This window comes from Vombatus ursinus, unplaced genomic scaffold, assembly GCF_900497805.2.
Source record: "Vombatus ursinus unplaced genomic scaffold, bare-nosed wombat genome assembly UNPS02015030.1, whole genome shotgun sequence".
In the NCBI taxonomy this organism is placed as follows: Eukaryota; Metazoa; Chordata; class Mammalia; order Diprotodontia; family Vombatidae; genus Vombatus; species Vombatus ursinus.
In genome coordinates, this window is record NW_020954808.1 from 2327364 (window position 1) to 2344166 (window position 16803).

The 16803-nt window shown below is 44.4% G+C and overlaps 1 protein-coding gene across 1 annotated transcript; it reads left to right on the forward strand.

The window, feature by feature from the left end:
- The first annotated feature begins 1162 nt into the window (after positions 1-1162).
- LOC114030984 (cytochrome P450 2B4-like) lies at positions 1163-13062 on the forward strand. The gene is given in 10 exon segments (XM_027845956.1): positions 1163-1336; positions 4233-4395; positions 4650-4799; positions 5196-5356; positions 5674-5808; positions 5810-5851; positions 8306-8447; positions 9056-9243; positions 10220-10361; positions 11781-13062. Coding segments are annotated over 10 exon segments (1479 nt in total). The 3' UTR covers positions 11963-13062.
- The last annotated feature ends 3741 nt before the right edge of the window (positions 13063-16803 follow it).

Genomic DNA, 16803 nt, shown 5'->3' on the forward strand with positions numbered 1-16803 from the left:
TCTCTCTCACTCCTTCTTGGAGGTGTAGTTTAGTGTACAGTGCTGGATTTGGGGGTCAGAGGGCTCAGCTTCCCATCTGAGTTCTGCCACTTAGCTGTGTGACCTTGGGAAAGTCAATTTGACTGTCCTGGGCCTCAGTTTTCTTTTGTGTGACAGGAGTTGGTTGGACCAGTTGGCTTCTAAGGCTCCTTCCAGCTTTACACATATGATTCTGGGTCTCTGGTTTTCATTGTTTTCCTTCTCAGTGTCCCTCTTGGTCTCTATTTCTTCTTATTTCTCTCTCTGCACCCCCAAAATCTTTCTACTTCATTTTCTCTCCTTTTTCCTCCCCTATACCTGCCTTTCCATCTCTGCTTCTCCAAGTTCTGTCATATTCTGGGCAGATTTGTGTCTCCACTTTCCCAGATCTCTGTCTCTCTTTGTGTAGTTTCTGTGTCAAACCTTTAGGGGAAGGCTGCAATAGGTCAGACTTGGGGGGAGGGAGGGAGGCTGGAGATGTAGATGGAGCCCAGAGAGGGTATGTACCTTGGTACACACATAGCAAAAAGCTGTGAGGGGAGGTGAGGGCAGGGCTAGGCTGGGCATGTCAGGGCTCTGTTTGGGTCAGGAAGGTTCCTAGCACCTCAAGTTGACCTGTCATGGACCCTGGTGACTCTAAGAATCTGATAGAGTGTAGGGAGTGCAATGGCTATCAGCTTGCTTTTTATTGATCTCTGTCCCAGGCATGACACAGAGAAAGAGAATGGGGGGAGGGGACAGAGAGAGACAGTAAGAGAGACAGGGCTAGAGAAGGGGAGGGGAGACAGGAAGAGACAAAGACAGACAGAGAGGAGAGACAGCAGCAAATAGTGTCCCAGAGCTGGGCAGGAGCAGTGGCAGCTGTAGTGGGGGTGTGGTGGAGAGGCTGCAGAAACTTTTGGACTCTATGACAAGGACATGCCCCACAAGCCCTAGGCAGGAGGTGCAGGGGAGTGAGGTGAGGTCAGGGACCAAGGAGGGACAGGGATGGGCAGAGAGGTCATTTAACCTGGGTGGAGTGGAGCTGCTATCACGGCAAGAGCTTATGTTAGGGTGTGGGGAGAGGGCGAGCTAGGGCGGGGCCTCCCTCCTGGACTAGGTTTAAAGTCTTGGCAGGGACACAAAGCCGAGCAGAGCCAGGGCGATGGATTTCGGGTCGCTCCTTCTTCTGGCAGCCCTCCTGGGGCTCCTGCTCCTATTGGCGCGGGGTCCTGCTGCTTCCCGAAAAGGCCGCCTCCCTCCAGGACCGCGACCCTTGCCTTTACTTGGCAACTTTTTGCAGATGGACCGTAATGGCCTCCTGAAATCCTTTTTGGCGGTGAGGACGGGCAGAACTGTGCGGTTGGGCTTGCTTGGGTTTCTGTGAGCACTTGGAGGTGGCAGTGATGCTACCTGCCTCGGTTTACCCAAGATCTCTCCATAATGAGAGATGAGTTCTTTGAGAGCAGTCATTGTAAAGGAAATAGGGTTATGAAATAGGCTAACGAACTTCTAGAGCTTTTTTCCTGAGGTCCTAGGGAAGTTTCCTCTCTAACCCCCTTATCTTGGAATAAGTGCTCTGAGATCGCACCCTGTGAGGGATTTCTGGGTCCCTCCTCAGCCCCTGTGGGGATGCTTTCCAAATCAGTTTCCCTCCTGGCTATTCTCTGGGAATAAGTGCTTTGAGATCACTCATAATTGGAAATGTCGGGGAAAGATGGTGGGAGGGAAGGGTAGGATTCTTTTTTAGACGGAGTGGACCCTCTAAAAGTGGGGGAGTAGAGTGGGTAGAGAATGGAATCACATTTTTTGCCTCCTTGTTGCTGAGGGATAAACGCTTTGAGATCTATCATACAAAGTGGTATGTGGGTATTTGAACTGATAGCCTGAAGAGTTTTTATTGGTGAGGGGGAGGGGAAGAGGAGAGTTCCATTAATTCTCTGCTCTTCCCCCCTCTGTTCCTGCTTCTTAAAACAAAATAGAATAAAGCAAAAAACCATGGACTCATCGTGATCTTTCAGAGGGAAGGGAAATTGGGTCCCGGGTTTCTCTGAGCTTTTCAAGGGTGGGGGTGGAGGGTACTTCCAGTACTGCCTGCCTCAGTTTTCCTCTGGGAAAAGAGGTGAAAGGTGGAGGGAAGTTAGAAGTATTGTTTATCAGACCTCCAGCAGTGCCTTCCATAGGGACAGGAGTGGGAGTGATGTGGATATGGACAAAGTGACATTTGGATTCTACATCCTCCTTCTCACTGCCCACCAGGGATGGTCACTAGAGCTCTGTCCCTCCAACCCAACTCAGACTCCTTGTTAGGAGGATCCAGGAACAAGATCGTTTGAAGGGAGGGGTAGAGAGGGGAAAGGAGGCTCAATCTCACTTTTTTTCTTCTCCTTTTAAATGTTTTATTGACTTTCTTAATATTTATTTATTTTGTTACATTTTGAGTTCCAAATTATCTCCCTCCTCCCTCCCTCTCAATCCCATATGAAGACCAACATTATACATGTATATATATGTGCATGTCTGTGTATATATGTATATATGAGTATGCATATTATATATGTATATATATTTATTACTTCCATATATCAGTTCTTTTTCTGGAGGTAGATAACATTTTCCTTCATAAGTCCTTCATAGTTGATATGAATGATCATATTATTCATAATAGTTTAGTTACTGTTCAAATAATATTGCTGTTACTGAATATAATGTTCTCTTGGTTCTGCTCATTTCACTCTACATTATTTAATGCAAATCTTTTTATGTTTTTCTGAAATGAACCTGCTCGTTTCTTATAGCACAATAGTATTCCTTTATAACCATATACTGCAATTTATCCAGCCATTTCCCAATTGATGGACATCCCCTCACTTTCCAGTGCTTTGCCACCACAAAGAGAGCTACTATAAATATTTTAAAACCTATAGATTCTTTTCTCTTTTCCCTGATCAACTTGGGGAAGCGGATCTAATAGTGGTATTGCCGGGTATACACAGTTTTATAACTCTTTGGATATAATTCCAAATTGCTCTCCAAAGTGATTGGGTCAGTTCACAGTTGCACCAAATGTATTACTGTCCCAATTGTTCCACATCCCCTCCAACATCTGTCATTTTCCCCTTCTGTCCTTTTGGCCAATATGATAGGTGTGAGATGGTACCTCAGAGTTGTTTTAATTTGCATTTCTCTAATCAATAATGACAGAGAATTTTTTCAAATGACTCCATATAACTTTTATTTCTTCCTCCAAAAACTACCTGTTCATATCATTTGACCATTTATCAGTTGGGGACTGATTCATATTTTTATAATTTGACTCAGCATTTGAGATATGAGGCCTTTATCTGAGAAACTGGCTATAAATCTCCCCCCCATCAATTTTCTGCTTTCCTTCTAATCTTGCCACTTTGCTTTTATTTGTACAAAACCTTCTTAAATTTAATGTAATAAAAATGATCCACTTTATATCCCACAATGCTCTCTATCTCTTGTTTATTCATGAATTCTTCTCTTATTCATAAATCTGATATGTAATGTGTTCCAAGCTCTTCTAATTTGCTTATGATATTTCCTTTTAAGTCTCGGTCATGCATCCATTTTGACCTTAGAATTGTCATTTTTATTATATTGGCTTTGTTCTGTCTCTCTTTCTTAACATCCCTGTCACTTCCCAAAGAAGCTAAGTCAAAGCAAATGGGAACACCAGAGTCTTAACTGTTAGGAGAAGATATAATCTACCAAGGATAGGAGAAAGAAAGATAATCCTGCCCTTTAAGCTACTCCTCCAGGAAGTCTGACCAGATCATCAACAATTTCCTGAACTACCAATGAAGCATTGGGCCAGACTCTGGGGGAGGAGAGGAACTTCTCTGCCTCTGATGCTGAATTGGCAGGGTGGGATGGGGATAGGGGGGTGGTTCTAGGTATAATTTTAGAAGCGCAGAAAATTAGAACTGGAAGGGCCTTTAGAACATAGAATGTCAGACCTAGAAAGGCCCTTTGAACGTAGATCATAGAATATCAGAACTGGAAGAGACCTTGGAACACAGAATGTCAAGAGTTGGGAAGGATCTTAAGACATGGAATGCTAGGGGGGACCTTAGAACATAGAACATTGAAGGTTAGAGCTAAAAGGGGCCTTACACACCTCCTATTTCAAATACATCCCTCTCCATTATACAGAGGGGAATACATTGTGTCAACTGGGATCTAACGGGGTGGGGCTTTTCCCATAGCTTCGGGACAAGTATGGGGATGTATTTACCATATTCCTGGGCTCCCGACCTGTGGTTGTGTTATGTGGGACTGAGGCCATGAAGGAGGCTCTGGTGGAGAAGGCTGAAGAGTTCAGTGGCCGAGCACCCATTGCCATGTTTGACTCAGTCTTCCAGGGGCAGGGTGAGTGGGTCATGCCATGGTAGGGGTTGGGGAAGGGTGACGAGGTGGTGGTAAGGCTCAAGGAAGGAGGGACTTCAGATTCTGAGGATCAGAGAAGGAGACAGGTAAGGGCTGAAGATAAAGAGGGGAGGATCAGGGTGGACAGAGGAGACAGATTAGAATGTAGAGGAATAAGAAGACAAGGGAAGAGAGATTTGAGGAGTGAAAGATGTGAGTAGGGCAGGGTCCCAAACCCCAATCCCTTTTCCCTTTAGGGGTTATCTTTGCCAATGGTGATACGTGGAAGACTTTGCGCCGATTTTCTCTGGCCACTCTTCGAGATTTTGGGATGGGGAAGAGAAGCATTGAAGAACGAATCCAAGAGGAGGCCCAGTGTCTGGTTGAGGAGCTCCAGAAATCCAAGGGTGAGAAAAAGGATGCAGGCATAATTAGAAACAGAGATAGAGATAAAAACAGCCAAGGAGACACATCAAGAAAGAGAAGTATACAGAGAGATATACTGAGAGCTATAGAGATAGGCCCAGAGACAGAAGTTGAGAAAGAGAACAACAAAGAATCTGACCACCAGGGAGGCATAAAGGATTGGGGCTAAACCCTGGGGGTGGGAAGGAACTTCCTTTCCCCAGATGCTGAGTTGGGGGGAAGCATAGTAATTATACCAAGGTAGAAACAGGGGAACAAAGAGAAACAAAGAAGCAGAAACCCTGGAGACATGGGAGCTTCCCACTGACCTCCTGAACCTCTTCTCTCCACTCCTCCCCCACTCCCTCCACTCCTTTTCTGTTCTCTCCTTTCCCTAGGAGCCCTGTTGGACCCCACCGCCCTCTTCCACTCTATCACAGCCAACATCATCTGCTCCATTGTGTTTGGTGAACGCTTCTCCTATCATGATAAACAGTTCCAGGAGCTGCTGAACAAGTTCAACAACACGTTTGCTCTTGCAAGCTCTCTCTGGGGCCAGGTGGGGCTTGGGACTACAGGGATAGGGTGGCACTGGGAGAAAGAGAAGGAAAGGAGGACACAGAAAAATAGAAGGCATTGAAGGACATCAGAGCACAGGGACACAGGGAAGGGAGGACACAGGGAAAGGAAACAGGAAAATAGATGATAGGGACATAGGAAGGAGTGGGCACAAAGAAACAGGGAGGGGGAGAACACAGGGAGCAGGTACATTAGAGGAGGGACAGAAGGAGGGTGGCCCAGGCTTGGAGGAATGCTGGTGCCTATGGAAGTCTGAGGACTCATCCTATTCTATCTTTCCCCCTTCCTCCACATCAGGTGTTTGAGCTGTTTTCAGGTTTCCTGAAGTTCTTTCCTGGTCCCCATCGGTGTGTCCACAACAACCTGACATCCATCAATGCATTCATTGCTGAAAATGTGGAGAAGCACAAAGAGAGCCTGGACCCCAGTGCCCCCCCGAGACTTCATTGATATGTACTTGCTCCGTATGGAGAAGGTGGGCAATCCCTCCCCTCCAAACACTGCCACCGTGTGTGTGTGTGTGTGTGTGTGTGTGTGTGTGTGTGTGTGTGAGAGAGAGAGAGATAGAGAGACAGATAGACAGGCAGACAGACAGAGGCAGACAGAGAGACAGAGACAGAGAGACAGACAGAGACAGAGATGGAGGGAGAGGGGAAAGGGAAAGACAGAAGAGGGGAGGGAGAAAGTGAGAATGAAATCCAATTGTTCTCTTGGTGAAATTTGGTGGCCAGCACTCCTTATTCTTCTGGGGCAGGGACAGAGAGGAAAGAAGCCAAGAGAGTTTGACAAAAAGAAAGGGAGTTATAGAAGGAAAGGAAGATAAAGAATGAGAGAGAGCTACAGAGAGTGTGATAGAAAAGGAAGGAGGGATAAACACAGTAACAGAAAGAGAGAGACAGAGAGGGTTTTTCCAAAGTTCTATCTCTTCTGAGCCCCACTCCCTTTCTCTTTCTCTCTCTCCTTCCTTGGTGCGTTCATTAACTGCTCCATTACCCTTCTCGGGTTAAATGACCACTTCTATGTAGGGGTGCGGAGGCAAATCTACAGAGCCAGCTCTCATTTCTCTGCCTGCTGGACAGCTCCTTCTGCAGCTGTGATCCCAGAGACACCTCAGATTGTAAGCTTTCCAACTAGATCTTAAGCACCTTGAGGGCAGGGACTGTCTTTTGCCTCTTTTTGTATCCCCGGTGCTTAGCACAATGCCTGGCACATAGCAGGTGTTTAATAAAGTTTATCAAATGAAAGAATGAAGATATCAAAAAAGGACCTCACGTCCCCTCTACCTCTTCCCAATCTATCCATCCTCCAAACTCCATGTCTCTAGTGATGGCATCACCACTTCCCAGTTATCCCCTTTTGTAACCTCAGAGTCAGCCTTGACCCTTAATTCTCTCTTGCACCCCTTGTTCAGTAATGCTCCAAGTCTTATCATTTCACCCTCAATAGCAACTCAGTACTAAGTTCCACTCACATGCCTTTTCTTCTAGTTCAAGCCCATAGTACCTCTTAGCTGGTTGAGTGTAATAGCTATTTAATTAGCCTCCTTACTTCCAATTTTCCCCCTCTCTAATCTAGCCTCCAGTCAATCAGTCAATAAACATTTATTCCATTCCTATTGTATGCCAGACACTGTGCTATGCATTGGGGATACAAAAAGGGGCAAAAATACAATCCCAGCTCTCAAGGAGCTTGCAATCTGATGAACCCTCACAGCTGCTAAGTTGGTATTCCTAAAGCATAGACCTGACTATTTCTGTCCTCTCTTCAAGAACTTTCATGGGCTTCCTATCATCTTAGAATAAAATTAAAAAAAATCTCAGTCTGGCACCTAAAACCTTCCAATCTGCTTCTCTTTTCAGTTATCTCTTACATTGTTCCTCTGTGAATTTCCTATTCTAATCAAACTTGCCTTCAAGCTCTCCTCTTCATGCTCACAGGCGATTCTGTGGCCTGCTTCCTTGCCTTTGTACAAGCTGTGTCTCATACCTCAAATGCCATCCCTCTTTTCTTCTGCCTCATAGAATCTCTAGTTTGCTTCAAAGCCCAGCTCAGGGGCCACTTCTTACATGAGGGGTTTCCTACTGCCCCCAGTTGTTTATGCTATCTCTTTCTTGAAATTACTTCATAGTACTTTGTATGTGGACTTTGGTTTTATTTATCTCTGTGTTATATTTCCCTTGTCCTTAAATAGAATTGAAACTCCCCAAGGGGACTGTTTTGTTTTTATCTTTATATTCTCAGCATTTGGCAAGATGTCTTTCACTACTTGGTAGGCACAATAGTTGCTAGATGAATTGAATTGAGAGAGAGGGGCAATGCGGTTCAGTGAAAAGAGCACCGGATCTGGTTAAAATTCCACCTTTATCATTTACTACCCATGTAACCAAAGGCATGTCATTTAGCTTCTCTAGGCCTCAGTTTCCCCATCTGTAAGCTGAGGGATTTGGACTAGATGTCCTCTAAGGTTCTTTCCTACTCTAGAATTATGGACTAGAAATAAAAGGACCACAGGTGAGAGAAAAGAGACAGAAAAGGAGGGAATCAGGGAAAGATGAACTGAATGGGAGATGAAAAGGCATAAGGAGGGAAAAACAGAGAAGAGAGAGAGAAGGACATGGTGTGTGTGTGTGTGTGTGTGTGTAGATAGCAAAGAGAGCCCAAGAGCCAGAAAGAGGTAGAAATAGAGGATGAAGATGGAGGGAGACAAAGGAAGAGAATACAGTCAGAGGGACAGAAGGAGGAGATGAAAAGAGAAAAAAAAGGCGGTGAGAGACAGAGACCAAGATGGAGAGATTTAGAGAGACTGAGCCTTAGTGACAGAGGTGAAGAGAAAGGGAGATTCAGACATATGAAAGGAGAGACTCTGAGGGTAACCTATGGCCTCCTTCATCTTTATCTTTCTCTCTAACTTCCTCCTTCTTTTCCCTAGGAAAAGGGAATTGCTAACACTGAGTTTCACTACAGAAACCTCATCCTCACTGTCATGTCACTGTTCTTCGCGGGCACTGAGACAACCAGCACCACCTTGCGCTATGCCTGCCTCCTGCTCCTCAAATACCCCTGGGTGGCAGGTGGGTAAATAGAGCAGCTCCAGGGAGGAACTCTTCTGCCCAGAGATTGGAGATAAGCAAAGGCTTTGAGTGGAGGTGGAGATCAGGTGGAGGGAGGGAGCCTGTTATAGTTAGTCACAAGATGACAGGCCAGAGAGAAGTTTTCTTCAGCCTCAGTTCCTAAGCCCCCATCTCTGGCAAAGGACTCTGAGAAATGACTCAAAGGGCAAGAGATATATATGTGGTTGCTTTCCCTGTGTCCTCCTGTGCTATGGATAATTTTCAACAGCTCAAACTCTCCCATGGGAAGCTGTCTCCCAAGGATTCCGTACAGCTATTCTGGCTTCCATCTAAATGGATAAATTCACTCAGTTATTTAAAATAAACACACATATACCTGCATATATAATACGTGTATACACACATATACCTGCATATATAATACGTGTATACACACATATACCTGCATATATAATATGTGTATACACACATATACATACATATATACACACAATATATGTGTATATATATGTGTGTGTATATGTATGTATGTATGTTTGTATATGTAGTTTTTCCTTTCTGGGGCACTTCCTGTGAATTGGGTTTATATGTCCTTTCCTCTGCCCCAGAGAAAGTCCAGGAGGAGATTGACCAGGTGATTGGGAGGAACCGTCTTCCAGACCTCAAAGATCGAGCCAAAATGCCCTACACAGATGCTGTCATCCATGAGACCCAGAGATTTGGTGACCTCCTCCCTATGAGTGTACCCCATTCTGTGACCCAGGACACCTCTTTCAGGGGCTACCTCCTTCCCAAGGTGAGATCAATAGCATTCCCAGGATCTTTTGAGCCATTCACTTCTAACTCATGTGAAGTAGCTCAGGATCCCATGGAACCCATGACTAGATGACTCCATCCTAGAACATAGAAAGTCAAACCTGGAAGGGCACTTGCAACACAGAAAATAGAACAATAGAGTTCTAAGAGTTCTGAGAACATAGAACATCAAATGCCAAGCTGAAAGGAAAGTTAGAACAAAGAAAGAGAATGCTAGAATTTGGAAAGTTCTTAAATTATTTCCAGAGTTAGAAAGAACATTGAAAATAGAATGCTGGCATTCTAAGAAATCATAAAGAAGAAAAGATAGAGTGTTGACACTGATGGGGACCCTGGAGATCTATTCCAAGGCACTTATTTTATAGGGGAAGAAACCAAAGTCTGGAGAGAATAAAATTTAACAATAAAATTATATCCACTTTAAAATAGGTTTCTCTCATTGCTTTACCCCATATACTGAACATATGTCACCAAAAGAGCCAGAGGCAGAATTTAGGTCTTAAACAAAGAATTAGATAGAAGGTTAGATAGAGCAGAATCTAGTGACACAGATATTACCTCTCTATACCTCAGTTTCCTCATCTCCATGATAGGATTGCTGGATTAGATAAACTCTACGCCTGTGCAGACTCCAACCTTTGTCGGTCTGTGGAAACTGATGGGCATTCTTCTTGCCACTGCCTCATTCTCCAAGGGTCCAAGCTCTGATGTGCATCAGGGTGATCTGGTCTCCTGGTGCCTACAGTGACTTGGGGCTTGCCCCAGCATCTCTGCAAATCTCAACCCTCATGTACCCTTGGCTCTAGGCCAAGCTACATCTACCTTGCCTCAGCATGGCTCTGCTTGCCCAGGTTATGACCTGGCTCTGGAGAGCCTTGATGGTCTGTTCTCGGGTGATGGGGAAGATTTAGTGGAGCTCACTTTCTACTTCTGATGACACCCTCCTCTCATGGCAGGGCACTGAAGTGTACCCTCTCCTGACCACAGTCCTGCATGATCCCAGGTACTTTGAGAAACCTCATGCCTTTGACCCAAACCATTTCTTGGATGCTCAGGGATCTCTGAAGAAGAGTGAAGCCTTTATTCCCTTCTCTTCAGGTAAGTACTGTCCCCAGGGCCTATAGAGACTCTCCCTGGGGACCTTCTCCTCAAGGGCCAGTTAAAGACAACCAGCCCTAGGCTGTCTCTGTCTCTAGGCTGTCACTTCAGGCTGACCTGGAAACTGAGAGGCCATTGGGAAAGATGGGGGATATTGGATAAATGAACCCCAAGGCCCACAGATGTCTCCTCCATATGTGTGTATTTATATACAAATACAATATAATGCATATATCATATAACATAAACACACCTCTTTTTATTTATCTTTCTTTATTAACCTAAATTTTATCATATCGCTATCAGCAAAGCAGAATTGCAGTAGCTCAAAAGAAATGTGAGATGCACAAAGTTAGACACTTCCATTCCAAGTGTTTGAATGGACTATTTGTGACCTCTGGTAGAGCCTTCCAAGTACTTATTGGTTTTATCAGCCACAGTCGGACACACTGTACCTTAACCCCAACATAGTGATGTCATTTTAGTCCTCTTCAAGCATGAAGGATTATAATCAATCTCAACCTTTATCAAGGTTTATTAGAGGCAGAATTTATTTTTAATTTTTAGGCAATTGGGGTTGAGTGACTTGCCCAGGGTCATACAGCTTGTAAGTGTCAAGTGTTTGGTCTGAGGATGGATTTGAACTCAGGTCCTCCTGACTTCAGGGCTGGTGCTCTATCTACTGTGCCACCTAGCTGCCCCTAAAGGCAGCATTTTGCAGAGGAAACAATCTCTCTCTTTTTTTTCTCCATTGATCTTCACCCAAATGTCCTCCACCCTGCTTCTGTACTTTATTTCCTGAATATTGTCACACGAATTTGTCTTCTTAATATATAATGCCCCTCTGCTGCCTCTTCTGTTCCTTTGGAATATGATACACCCCATCCTTCTGATATCACATTTTTGGCCATACATTCCATCTCTCCAAGCCTTAGTGTACCCATGAGATAACATTTTGCCTCCTTGCATTGAGATCTCTGGCTCCTTCCGTTTCTTTCTCTTCTATGGTGGATTTGCATATAGACACTGGAGGCCATAGAGTTTGTTGCTGACCCAAGTCTGAGCCCTCTCATTTTCCCCCAGAGTGACCCTGGGCAAGGCATTCCTTTCTCTCAGCCTCAGTTTCTTCACGTGTAAGTGAGGGACTTGAACCAGATGACCTCTATGGTCCCTTCCAGCTAGAGAACTGTGATCCTGAATCATTTCACCTCCCTGGGTCTCTTGGGCTTGGACTAGATGCCTGTTGAGGTCCCTTCTAGCTCTCACCCTCTGATCCTGTGGGAATCAGGAGAAAACATTTATGTTGCTGCTCTCTCCTGGTGGACATGAAGGAAGTATTTTGTGCACTTCCAAGATGGTCCTTGGGAGGTGGGGTACCCTTGACAATGGCCTCCATGACACTCCTTTCTGTACCCTCAGGGAAACGAATATGCCTGGGTGAGGGCATTGCCCGGATGGAACTTTTCCTCTTCTTCACCATCATCCTACAGAACTTCTCCTTGAGCTCCTCCATGGATCCTGATAGCATTGACCTTACTCCAAGGCTGAGTGGAGTGGGCAATGTGCCTCCCATCTACCAGCTTCGATTCCACCCCCGCTGAAGCTCCCTTCGTGATCGAGGCTTGGAGAAGCAGCCACTGGGCTAACCTCCCTATCTTCATCAAACAGACTATCCCAGAGGTCAACCGGGCTGAGAAGAGAGCAGAGGGGACATAGCACCACTTACCACAGTCAGATGAGGGAAACCTGAGCAGAAAGGGGGAATAGAAGTAGCTTCAGTTTCCTTGTCAATAAAATTAGTGGGTTGCCTCTGAAGTCCCTTCCAAATCTCTATCAGTAATGATGCTATGTTTCTGGTAAGTGACCCATCCTCAAGGTTCCTCCTATAGTCTAACCTCCTTCTTACATGCTGCATATTCAGCCTATCTCCTAAGAGGGTTCAGAACCATCCTTGGTGCTCTTGTGTGCACTAAACTGGGTGATCATGAAGCCTCCATCCCAGGAGAGAGGATCAAACCATACGGTGGCAAAGCAAATAGAGTGTTGGATTGGGAGTCAGGAAGACCTGGCTTCATATCCTTCCTGTGACATTGACTTACTGAGCCTTGCAACCAGAGAGAAATCCCTTTAATTTTTGTCCCTCTGCAAAAGGAAGATAATAATATTATTGGTACCAATCTTACAGGGATGTTCTGAAACTCAACTGAGATTATGCATGAAAAGCATTATGATTTTTTTAATGGGGCCTTTGATTTTGTGGATGGAGGGAACGCCTGATACAGTCCTCAAGTCTACATTTGCTTTCAGCAAATGAACTTGGGTAGTTGCAGGAGCAACCTTAGCTGCAGTGATTTGTCCCAGGTGACCCTGCCAGGATGGTCAGAGATGCACCTTGAACACAGGTCTTCTGGTCTCTGAGGCCAGCTCTGTATCCATTCTGCTAGGCAGCCTCTTAGAGTGCTATGTAAACATCAGATAACCAGATATTCTGGGTCAAGAGGGACCTTGGAAGGTATAATGCTGGAGGGTTTTCTGTTCATGGGGGGGGGTTCCCTTCAGAAATGACCTAGTCCAATCTACTCAATTTTGATTCACTTCTTTATTTTAAGAAGTGATTATTAAGCACCTACTGTATGCAAAACAATATGCTAGGCACTGGGTATACAAGATGATTGCTCTTTTCCATACTGTACTATTCAAATAAAGCATTTAAAAATTTAATTGACAGTTTTTGGTTTTATATCCTAGTAATTTTTGAATATCGTCCCCCTTCCCCTGCTCCCATGAGCCTTTCCTTGTAACAAAGGAAAACAGTTAAGCAAAATAAAGAGACACAAGGGTCATGTTTATGACATTCCACACCAAGGGTGGTCTGATTTTCCAAAGAAATGACAGTGGTGAATGATCTCATTTTCTCTCCAGGCAGTAAAGTGGGGTAGTGGGAAAAACCTTGGTTCTGGAGTCAGAGGACCTAGATTTGAATCTGGCCTCTGATCTCTGCTGCCTAGGTGACCTTAGGGGTGTCATTTCACTTTTTTTAGGCCTCAGTTTCTTAATTTGTAAAATGAGGGGGGTGGACCAGATGGATCTTAAGGTCCTTTTCAGCTTCAGGTCTATGATCCCAATTTATGGGATCTATGATCCTACATTTTTAAGAAATGGGGAAATAAGACCAGGAAGGGGAAGGGATCTACTTGTTTAAGGTCACTCAGTAGCCTTGGGGTGGGGGTCAGAATCAAGGGTAGAGGCTGGGTCTTCTGACTCCCAGCTCCACGTATCTCCTATCTCTCAGGGCAGAGAACCTGGGTATCCCTGTCCCACTTCTACAGCTTTAAGTCCCTGATGAAGTCTAACCCAGTTTCTATGCTTCCTTCTCCATGTACCATCCTGGCATCCACCTTCTTGGTCCTTGCTATGAGACTGAGCTATGGGATGGGGCTATGCTATGTTTCTCTGGGCTCCTGCCCAGGTAGATTCCCGAGTTCCACTCTTTGAAATCTTAACAACCCACTTCTTCCATGGAACTGGTGGGCTGATGAGGGAGGGGAAGGAGGAGAAGACAAACCAGGAAAAATCTTTCCAACCAATGTACCAAGCTCAATCTTGATTCTGAATTGCTTGGAAGGGTATGCTGTTTTTGAAGCCAAGTTGGACAGAAACAACAATTGTTCTCAGTCAGGATGGGCATGGGAACTCCCCAGGGCAAGGGTGAGTCTCTCCTTTAGACTGAGTTCTCTTCAAGGGCTGTTTCTTTCCTTCTCCAAGTCTAGCACAGCAGAATCCTACTCCAAATCTACCTATCACCTCCACTTCCACTGTGCTCTCTGGAATGTTGGTACTATAATTAACAAACTTGTTTTCATCTTCCATTTTGTTGTTTCTCACTCTCCCCATCTTCTGCTACTCACTGAGCCCTTGCTTCAACCTGATGGCATGGCTTCTCTGCTTACCTTTTCCCATACTTTTTCTCCTTTCATTCCTAACCCTTGACTCATTGGTCATGGTGGGAGAGTTGGAATTCCTCTTGCTCCCCATTGCCACTTCCAGGTTCTCCCTCTACTATTGGTACTCACTAACCTCTCCTTCTTTGAAGTTCATTCAATCCACATTTAGCACCCAATCAAAATCCTGGTGGCTGTTGTCTACTGGCTCTCAGGCAGTCCTCTTCCTTCCTCAGTGAGTTGAGTCCTGGCTTACTGTCTGTCTCTCCTCCCCAAGTCTTGCCCTCCTACTAGAGAATCTAGACATACATATCAATGTTCCATCAAACACTAACTTCCTAGTTCTTCAGTCTACTCAGCTATACAGATAGATGGTTATACCTTGATCTTTCCATCACCTACAATTGTGAGTGGTCCACTTCCACCGAGTTCATGAACTCTGAAATTCCTTTATCTGTTGATAATTTTTATCATTCTATCTTTCCTTCTGCCTTTTCTGCTTCATGACCTCTAACCCTGTTCTTCATCCTCACCTTGACTTCCAATCCTAGAACTCCTCAGTTCCTTCCCAGACCATCTCCACATTCCTCCACCCTCCGCAACCCATCATGGTTTTCTACCTTTCCTATCTTGACCCATTGATGAATCACTTAAACTCTACACCATTTCTTGCACTTGAATCTCTTGCCCTCTCATCCTGTTGTTGAACATGTCTTGACAAACCCTAGCCTTGGATTACACAATCTGATGCCCTCTTTCCTACTCATGTGCTGCTGAACAGAGCCAGGGAAAATCACAAAATTGTGTTGACTGGGTTCACTACAAATGTGTTACATAATCTGAAATGAGCCCTCACTGAGGCAAAACCAGTTACACCTGACGAATTTGCTCTCCAGCTCACCACAGTGACTACTCCAAGCCTTTTCATCCTTTCTCAAGCCTCCCGTGGCATCTCTTCCCCTCTCTGACCTGAGGATGTTGCCTCATAAAACTTCATAAAAAAAATAGAGGTTATTCTTAGACAATGCTTTCTCTCCTCTTCCTCATCTGATGTTGCTTAGATGTCTTCCCCCACTATCTTTTCCTTCTCCCTTGCCTCACTTGAAGAGATGGTCCTACTCCTCACCAAAGCACCTTTTTTTATGTACACTCTTCATCCTATTCCATCTCACATTCCTTAGCAGGTTGCCACCTCTATCATCGCATTTTCTTTCCAACTCCCGCATCTCTCAATCTATTTGCCGCTTCTCTGCTACCTACAAACATGTTCATGTCTCCCCCATTTTTTCTTGAGTTAATTTAAACTATGTTGTTGTTTTCTTTTTTCTTTTAATTTTTTAAATTTTGGACAAAAGCTAAAACTTAAATACATAACAAGAAAAGAGAAAGAAACATTATAAACTTAAATATAAAATAAGAAAAGAAAAAAAAAGTGTCATGTGCGCAGCCAGTCTTCCCCTTGCCAAATTATGATTTTCAAGGAGTCATTCCTTAAGATTTTGGATCTCCTTTTCTAATTGGTTGACTTTCTTTTCATAATCCTATTGTTTTTATTGGATTATTCTTATTTTCCATTTTAGCTTTTCCTTAATCTCTCATTTGATTTTTAAAGTCTTTTTAGTTCTTCAATGAATTCTTCCTGGGGAGGTGACCATTTGACAATACTCTTTGGGGTAGAAGAAGGTTTCTTTGCTTCAGTATCCTCCTCTGAGGACAAACCCCAAACTAGCTCTCTGTGGTTGGATTCTTCCTCCTTTGCCTGTGCATTTTTTTTGGGTATTAATTAGTTTTTATAATTATCTCTAGTCCTGGGGGATGGTGCCTTTCTCTCCACCCAGAATCCAAGAATGAAAGAGTTGGAAGGATCTCAGTGACAAATCTTTGCCCATAGAAGAATCCATTGGACAATGTTGCCTCATGCAGCCATCTAGCCTCTCTAGGCATGAGAGAGCCACCTCTTTCCCCAGGCAGCCCATGCTTCTTTTGGCCAGGGTTAATGATCAGAAACTTTTTCCTGACCTCAGTCCTAAATCTACTTCTTTTTTTTTTTTGGCTAGGCAATGGGGTTAAGTGACTTGCTCAGGGTCACACAGCTAGTAAGTGTTATGTGTCTGAGGCTGGATTTGAACTCAGGTCCTCCTGAATCCAGGGCTGGTGCTCTATCCACTGTGCCACCTAGCTGTCCCCTAAACCTACTTCTTTATAACCCATTCACCCATTCCTCTTGTTTCTGCTCTTTACAGCCAAGCAGAACATCTCTTTCCACACAACAGCCTTTCAGATTCTTGAATATAGCTGTCATGTTGTCCATACCCCACCATTTTCTCTTCTTCAGGCTAAATATTTCTAATTCCTTCAAGCAATCTTCTTATGATAATAAGAATAATTTAACATTTGTACAACACTTTACATATGGTATCTCATTTGTTATTATCATCCTTATTTTACAGATGAGGAAACTAAGGCAGACAGAGGTTAAGTGATTTGCCCATGGCCCCACA